Source organism: Pelodiscus sinensis, chromosome 3 (genome assembly GCF_049634645.1).
Source record: "Pelodiscus sinensis isolate JC-2024 chromosome 3, ASM4963464v1, whole genome shotgun sequence".
Classification (NCBI taxonomy): Eukaryota; Metazoa; Chordata; order Testudines; family Trionychidae; genus Pelodiscus; species Pelodiscus sinensis.
The window spans coordinates 78,621,474-78,630,391 of NC_134713.1; the positions used below are offsets into that span (position 1 = coordinate 78,621,474).

General features: G+C 39.0%; 1 protein-coding gene across 2 annotated transcripts in view; it reads left to right on the plus strand.

Annotated features, from left to right (window-relative positions):
- Positions 1-6,185, plus strand: part of CDC40 (cell division cycle 40) — a 55,413-nt gene extending 49,228 nt beyond the window's left edge. For both annotated transcript variants that reach the window (XM_025184742.2, XM_006123197.4), the window contains exons 13-15: positions 2,182-2,258; positions 4,468-4,612; positions 5,685-6,185. In XM_025184742.2, coding sequence (XP_025040527.1) covers positions 2,182-2,258; positions 4,468-4,612; positions 5,685-5,862 — 400 coding nt within the window. In that variant the 3' untranslated portion in view covers positions 5,863-6,185. The remainder of the gene's footprint in view (positions 1-2,181; positions 2,259-4,467; positions 4,613-5,684) is intronic.
- The last annotated feature ends 2,733 nt before the right edge of the window (positions 6,186-8,918 follow it).

The following is an 8,918-nucleotide window of genomic DNA, read 5'->3' on the forward strand; positions in this document are numbered from 1 at the left end:
TTGTCACCAATCCTGCTGTGAATAAATCCCTCTTTTCTGTTAGTATTACAACAGTCATTGTATAAGACTCAGTTAATTGGTTATTTCACTTCTTGATATGTTTAAATGTATAGAAATATCTCTTCCTTTATATTAATAATAATAAGCCAGAAGATTTTGATTTTTAACTACCAGAAAAAGCTTTAAAAGTAAATATGACCTACATATGCAATTAAAAACTTTGTAATTAAATATATATTTTAATTGCTTTTGTAGTGTTCTGAACTGTCTAGAGGAATGTTTAGGATACTTTTTAATCAAACCTCTCTTGGCCAATGCTTGGAGTGATCTGACATGACGTGACATGGTTATTGAGGCCAGGTCTACACTGAAAGAGTAGGTCAAATTAAGATACACATCTCCAGCTACGTAAATTTACGTAGCTGGAGTTGAAGTATTTAATTCAAGTTTCCCTGCCATCCCTGCAAAGGGAGGCAGCTGACTCCTTGCAGGGGCAGGAATAGCAGCTGCTGATGGGGTTGCCCTCGAGTTCTGTGTAGCAGGTCGATCTTCCCCAGAGTGAAGACATGGCCTGAATCTCCATTTCACAGATGTTAGGGCTGTGTACAGATTCTGCTTTCATGTTTACTGGATTGCAGTGTCCTTCCTTTGTGGAACTGCAGCAGTAAGAATATAGAATAATAACTGCTTTTCATATAACAAACTATATTTGCTCAGTGGAATCTTAATTGTGATGTTTCTATTTGTATTGAAGCCCTTTGATTTGTGAAAATGCAGAGGTTTATTCTCACTCCTGTTTATTTTCATGGTGCAACTTGGGGAACGGGAAAATGGCTGTGGGCTGATGATACTCAGCTCAAAATTTTCCTACCTCCAAGGTACTAGTGAACAAGTACCCCATAGTGGTATCTAATGCTGCTTTCATCCTCTTCTAGGATTGGTGCAGCTAATGGAATGAAATCATAGGCTTCTGCTGATGTCCTTGCAGCAATCTGTCTTTCTATAGTTTCCCAAGCTCTCATAAGGACGCTGAAGTCTTTTTAGGAGCTTTTATATTTCAGGGAGTACCAAACACTTTCCTTTTGCTTTTTCAAAATACCCTAACTTTTATTTCCTGTGGGTACCAAAAAAAGTCTATATTTTTTAGAAAAGGAGGAGTTAATTGCTGTTCAGTCAGGAGGAAAGAAAGCACAGTTTAGCACTCTAATTTTTGCTGTGAGGGTTAGAAACTCTCACCACTTATAATTGTCAGTTCATAAAACAGTGATTTGAGGGAAATATACCAGGTCTCAAAATTTAGAATTTCCAGTTAGAAACAGCCATTGAGGTTCAATTGGTTTTTAGGTCAGCCAACTGTGGCAGCATTTTTGGTGACCTTTTAAGAAGCTGATTTTGTATTACTTCCTATTTCACAATTTGGTTCAAAACACATATGAAATGTAAATGACTTTTATTCTGCCTAATAGTTTAGGGAACATGTCCTGCAGCGGTCTTGACTACATCTGGTACATTTTAACAAAAAGCAGAGCTGTCAGGAATAAATTCCAGCAGATGAGCCTGCATTAATTTGTGAAGAGAGAAGACAGAAAAACTCACTTTGCATTTCAATTCCTTCTAACTAGAATTAAATGCAGGAATTGTATTTTCCATAATGTGGTTTCATTTTTTAACTTTCGCAAGTTACATAAAAATTCTTTCTAGCTGGCGTGAAGACCCCTTTATGTGTAGGGAACATATTCAGACATGAGATCTATTACATGCTGTCTGTCTATACTAGGGGTGGAGGTCTGGCATTGTCTTTCATAACTTCTGCCCTTACCTGACAGCCTCCCAAAAGTATAACTGAAAACTGGTTTTGTTGTTAGTGTAGACTTAGCTATTGTGTATGTGTGGGGGAGGGAGTACAGTACACTTTCTGCATTACCAATCTCCATTGCAAACATACATCTATTCACAACAGGCATATTAAACAAGACTCTTTCTTTTGCAGATAAAGCCACAGTGTTCATTGAGAGATATTTTTAATATATTTGAACCCCTTTTAGACATTGTTCAACTGGAATTCCCTCTGTCGCCCATCCCTCAAAAACATCTTCATTCCATTTCACAGTGTTTGAGTAAATAAGCTGACTTTAGATAGCATTTCCAGTTCTTCATTCATTCATCTTTCTTCCTTTGCAGGGACATTCCTGTAGATTTCAAATACATTGCAGAGCCAAGTATGCACTCCATGCCTGCAGTCACCTTGTCTCCAAACGGTAAGTTAATGTTTTACCTAGCCTTGTCTATAAAGGTTAGTGTCACCAGTTATATCAGTATCAATCCCACCATATGGCGATCTCTTGTATTATTTTGGGAGTTAGCTTAAGTTCCTTTCCAAATGACATAAGCTAAACCAGAAAAAGATACTCCTATAACAGAGTTAGAGTAAACAAACTGGGTGGAGTTATAGCAGTTACTGTATCAGTTTAAATTAAGACCTGGAGTTATACAAAAAAAAATCCTATGTGAACAAAGTCTTAATTTACTTTCTCTGTAGTGAAAGGCCCAAGTTAGTTTCTTTTTTTTAATTAAGTCTTTATTAACTCTGTGTGCAGCTGCAGTCAAAAAAGCAAATACAATGTTAGGAATCATTTAAAAAGGGATAGAGAATAAGACAGAGAATTGCCTCTATATAAAACCACGATATGCCCACATCTTGAATACTGCATATAGATGTAGTCGCCTCATCTCAAAAAAAATATATTGGCATTGGAAAAGGTTCAGAAAAGGGCAACAAAATTTATTAGGGATTTGGAACGGGTCTCATATGAAGAAAGATTGAAAAGACTTGGACTTTTCAGATTAGAAAAGAGGAGACTAAAGGGGGATATGATAGAGGTCTATAAAATCATGACTGGTGTAGACAAAGCGAATAAGGAAAAGTTGTTTACTTATTCCCACAATATAAGAACTAGGAATCACCAAATGAAATTAATAGGCAGCAGGTTTAAAACAAACGAAAGAAAGTTTTTCTTCACTCAGTGCACAGTCAACCTCTGGAACTCCTTGCCAGAGGATGTGGTGAAGACTAGGACTTTAACAGGATTCAAAAGAGAGCTAGATTGATTCATGGAGGTTAGATCCATCAGTCACTGTTAGCAAGGATGAGTAGGAATGGTGTCCCTAGCCTCTGTTTCTCTGGAGGTGGGTGACAGGAGAGGGAGCACATGAGGATTACCTGTTGTGTTCCCTCTCTCTGGGGCATCTGGTATTGGCCTCTTTCGACAGGCAGTTTAAAACTTCTCTTTCTGCAAGTGGTAGAAGGAGCAAACAAAGCTAAAAAGTGTAATAAAAAAGCATAAACGGGAGCAAAAGGGAAGACTATGTCCCTAAGATATGTCTGCTCTTTTCCTGGGAGCCTTCAAAGTCAATTATATGATCCCTGGTCAGTAGAGGGGGGATATGTACAGCAGACAAGGGTCACTGATCTCTTTAGCATGTCTCTTTGCCCACCTGGAAGCACCTGCATTGGATTTCCAGACAGAACTTTGTGCACTGTCTTCTCCTCCCTACCCACCACCAAAACAGGAAGAAAGGTAGACACATGATTGGTTGAGATAGCATCCCTCCTGTTTTCCTTCCAGACATTTCTCCTGTTTAACTGTGAACTTTTTTTAAAACACAAATAAACAGCTGGTTTGAAAATTAGATATTTAGAATTGTTTAAAATCTTTCAACACATTTTAGACCTGCTTTACAGTCAAGTAAGATTGATCTCTTAAAAACATACCAGAAAACCACTGGTAACTTTTTGTTGTCCCACAATTTAAAATCAGTAGTTAATGAGATGATCTGCATATTGTGAATTTTTTCCTAGTTTCAGTTATTTGATTGAACAATTAGAATATCTGCTCTCCTATCCTGTTCTTTATCTAAGCTTCTTCTGTATTTTAAAATGTGAAAGTCACCAGAGATAAACCGTGGATGGTATAGTAATGTGATATAGCAGAGTTAGTATAGGCAATTGAGCATACGTGTAGTGGCACACTTTCAAACTCTTTCTCATATTAGAGTCTGCTTTTATTAGTTGTAATAGGCAGAAGTAATCTCAATGAAATTTTTCCATGGATCTGACTGATAACTGTACTTAATGTCACAAATGGGTGAGGAAGAATTGCTTACAGAATTAGGTTTCTGGTTTGTATGATGAAATTTGTGTCTTCAGCACTAGAAATCTTTCTACACAATTGATGCATGCCGAGTCTGTACCTTTTTTTCTGTGGGTGAACACGGCTAATAGCCATTCTAGGGTCCAGCTCTCATCTCTGATGTACACAAAAGAAGCCATGTATATTATTAAGCCAAATGCTTTATTAACACAGAATATTGTTGAAACTAAAACTGATAGTGAAAGTTCTAGAAATCTTTGTCAGATTAGTCTGATTCAAAATAAAACTGACATCTGCCTGAACTTTGCACATACAGGAAAGTGGCTGGCTTGTCAATCAATGGATAATCAGATTTTGATTTTTGGAGCTCAGAACAGATTCAGATTAAACAAAAAGAAAATCTTCAAGGGTCACATGGTAGCAGGTTATGCTTGTCAAGTTGATTTTTCACCTGACATGAGGTAAGTTCCAGTGAAAATTAACTTCTGTATTAAAGTTGTCATGAGACCCCCCCCACTGAATTTGTTTTGAAACCCTTTGTAATGTACTGATATGCTGTTGTCCTATTAACGCAACATTTCAGAATACTATAGCCAAAAAGCAGGAGTAAAGAGGGAAATTTGCCCGTTTTCATTTGTTAACTTCGATAGATTCAGTACTAACATTTAGCCCGGTAGCATAAGAAATGAACATTTAGTTGAAGTATTCACAATGAACCCTTTGGCCCTATCTTAACCATTCTACCAGTCAGCCATTTTGTGCTGCTATGATCTTCAATCAACCAGAAGCCTTCCCTAGGTAGGGAGAATCTAAACTGTAATAGGCAGCTAAACTGCCTCCCACACCAGCCCAAACCCTGACACCAACCTACCTCAAAGAGAAAGGGAGAGGAGGAATCATACTGAGGGCAGACTGGGCTATAAGGGAGCCATTTATGAGACCTGAGCTTCACTACACCTGATCCTCTGTTATTGCAAGGGACTTTATAGCACCAGCAACATTGAGCAGGATGCTTCCTGTTCTAACTTGCACTGGAGCTAGGCAGCCATGAATCAGGGAGAGGTAACTGGTTTCTTTCAAACAGGCCTGCAGTAGAGTCACAAAAGTCCCCTAAAATTGAAGAAAAATCTCTGCAAATTTGGGGATTTTTTTTTCTATTTCCTCTTATCCTCTTAGTAGGCTCTATTACTCAAAAATCTTAATGTACAATTTCACAAAAATCACATTGCCTAGCACATTTACCTCACAGATGATGTGTGATGAATCACTGAGTAGCAAGAGCTCACGCTCATTAGAACCCATCCGCCATGCTAATTATTTGGAATGCTTATTGTCTGTTGAAACAGACTCTTGAATGGAAAGCTTATTGGATTTATTTTTTTTCCATTTCCCAGTACTAAATTATCCTTAATCTGTTTATTGCATTAATTTAAACATTATTTTAATGTTTACTTCATAATAATCTTCCAAACTGGAAAATAATAAAAATAGTTTTGAGAGTTTTTAATAAAGATTTTAATTGTTTTAATACAGCTATGTGATATCGGGTGATGCAGATGGAAAACTTAACATCTGGGACTGGAAGACAACAAAACTCTACAGTAGGTTAAAAGCACATGACAAAGTTTGTATAAGTGCTGTCTGGCATCCACACGAAACATCCAAAGTCATCACATGTGGCTGGGATGGTCTTATTAAATTGTGGGACTGAAGGATGTACTGCTATGAACTATATTTTGATAAGACATTTTTGTGAACCTCTGAGATTTCTCACCATGAACTCTGCTGAGGGTGGTTGAACTTCCAGCTGTTTTTGGGTTCTTCACTATTAAAATACACTCTGCACTCTTGGAAATAAGAAATCTCCCAGGCAGAAGACTCAGCTGAAAGGCTACTGTTCTAAGTATGACTTCAAGATCTGTGAGAAGCTGAGAACAGTTATGTGAACTGGTCGGAAACAAATATTAATTTGATAAGTTATTTTCTGTTTGATACACTTTTTTTCAAAATAAAACAATTTTTTCTAGTTTGCTATTTTGGATGCCACATGGTATATGATGTAGAAGTAAACCAGCAGTTCTGTTGTGTTCTGTAAATGCACAGCTCAGAAGAAAAATCTCTAATCTCGACTGCAGTATATCTTGAATATGCCCCCATTAATAGAGAGAACTCCTGCCTACAAAAGGATGTTTACACTTGCACTTGCCACATCAAAATTTCTGTCATTCAGCAGTGGTTTTTAAGGAACAGTGAATGACAAAAGTTTTGTTGATCAATTGCAAGTGTAGACATAGCCTGAATATACCCTGCAGCCTGTGTTCAATAAACATTCTGTCTGCTTTCTCATATTTGTATCTTGACTTAAACATGTACAGTACATGATACTGATAATGGAGGTTTCTCTATATCAGTGGTTTTCAAAGTATGGGTCACAATCAATTACTGGGTTGTGGAACATCAGGCACTGGCTCACCTTGCCGTAGCGACCAGGTCACCAGCAGGGGTGTTAAGGCAGGCTTCCTATCTGGTCTGATACCACAGACTATGATGCACCCTGGAAATGGTCAGCAACAGGTCCAGCCCCTAACCAGGGGGCCCAAAGGATTTTTCACAAGGCCCCACCCCCAGCTCTGCACTTGTTCCCAGGCAGTAGTAAGGGGGGGGGGGGGGGCCTTTGAGCAAGAGCAGTGAGCAGAGCTGCTTGCACACCTACACCTAGGAGCTGAGCCTGCTGCTGGCTGCTTCCAGGTCCCAGCGTGGTCCGTGGTGCCAGGACAGGCAAGAAGCTGCTAGAGGTAAGCCCATGCTCCAATCCCCTGTCCCAGCCCTGAATCCCTCCCTCCAAACCAAGAGCTCCTCCTACATTCCAAGGCCCTCATCCAAAACTCCAACCCAGAGCCCAGACTCTAGTCAAAAGACATAACTATGTTGGGTCATGGGCATCAACAATTTTCTTCAGTTGGGTCATGAGGGAAAAAAGTTTAAAAACTACTGCTTTATGTAACCATCTTCATCTGAAAGTTTTCTTTTACACTAAAAAAATTCCACCCAAAAAACAACATACGTTCCATATACGTTGATTATCATGCTTTACTCAGGCATATTTCTAAGAAAACTACATTCCCTGTCCCTTAATCATACTTGTTGTACGATTACAACAAGGTGCACTTTAGTACTCCCTGTTCTTCTATTACATGCTCCACGGTGTTTCCGTGCTAAGATGCTATGTACATACATGTCAGGTTTTTTTAAGAACTTATTTTTAATAAATCTGTTGTATAAATGTCTGGTTTTAGTTTAATCCATGCTTTAGCATATCTAAGTCAAATATTCATTATTCTTTGAGTTTGGGGGCTGGCATTTCCTAACGCCTAGTGGTGCCAAAGTACAAATGAATTATTTTTCTTGCTTGGATGATGATATTTTGGTATGCAAATGGGGACAGAAAAGAAATTCTAATACAACACTTAGCACCATATTATCTGACTATAAATGAATTATGAAAATAATGAGAAAGGACAACCAACTTTCGGAATGCTCGAACTTCCAATCCACATTGAATAATGATTGAATTAACATTCTAAAATTATTGTAGATCAAACCATTGTTGTTTGATTATCCAGCTATTAAAGATGTCATAGGAAGCATAGTCATGTTGGAGAAGAAAGCCACTAAAGGCCCTTTCTTATGTGTACATATCTAACTCATAGGAAGCAAAGAGAAACTACGCTTGAAGGCCCAACATTTCTGAGTGAAGCTGAAATTTGTTGAGAAATAAATTTGAAAGTCTAGAAACTCAGAATTTATATTCCACAATCTTCTCAGCCTTCAGACTGAATCATAGTGTGCACCATCTATTTGACATTGGCACCTCTGACGGTAGGAGGGATTACAGTTCTGAGGTAAGATGAGATGCGGCTATCTCCTGCTGAGCTCTCAGGCAAGGCAGGTAGTCAGTCAGGGTTTCAGGGTTCCTAACATCCTCTACTTGGTCAGTAATTATAAACTTTCAGCAGCATGCGGGCATGTGTGTGCTCCTGCTGTAAAAAGTGTTAACCCTGTGCACTTGAGTCAACACAACAGACTCCCGGGAGCCCCCAGTAACTACAAATCAGGCAAGGATTAAATCACCCGAGCAGGTTTATTGCCAAATGACGTACATTAACAGTTGTTAGCAGACAATCTCAACGCTGAGCCACTGTGCATTCTGTAAGCCATGGCAATGTACCAACACATAAGTGAACATAGCACCCCCCCCCCCCCCGGTCAGCTGGCAATCACCCTTTGTGGGGCACTTTTTATAGGCAGGTATAAACAAGTTACATCGCTTCTTACATGTCAGGTTACCACCCTCTGTTACCTAGTTATCACCCCTCACTTCTCAGAAAGGGGGTCTACTTACTATCCTTCATGCTGTCATTTTCTTATCTATCATACTGTCAACTTTGACCTGGTCCTGAACCTAGGTCAGTATGTCTGTTATTTATGGGGAGGCGGTTGGTACCAAGACTTTTCTTATTGAGATGTTCTGCTACTCCCCTCTGGCTCACGGCCTGTCCTGATCCCAGTGCCTCCCTATGTTCTTCCATGCTCGACCTAACTTACACAATCATACAATTATCAATAGGACCTCTTTCTTGGCTACCATGTTACTGAACCAAAGTCTTGTTCACTAGATTCCAGGCTTGTTGCTGTTTTTATATTACAGGCCTTTATTCAGGTCTGCTGACTCCATGTTACCAACCCTTAACTTACCACAGATCTTAC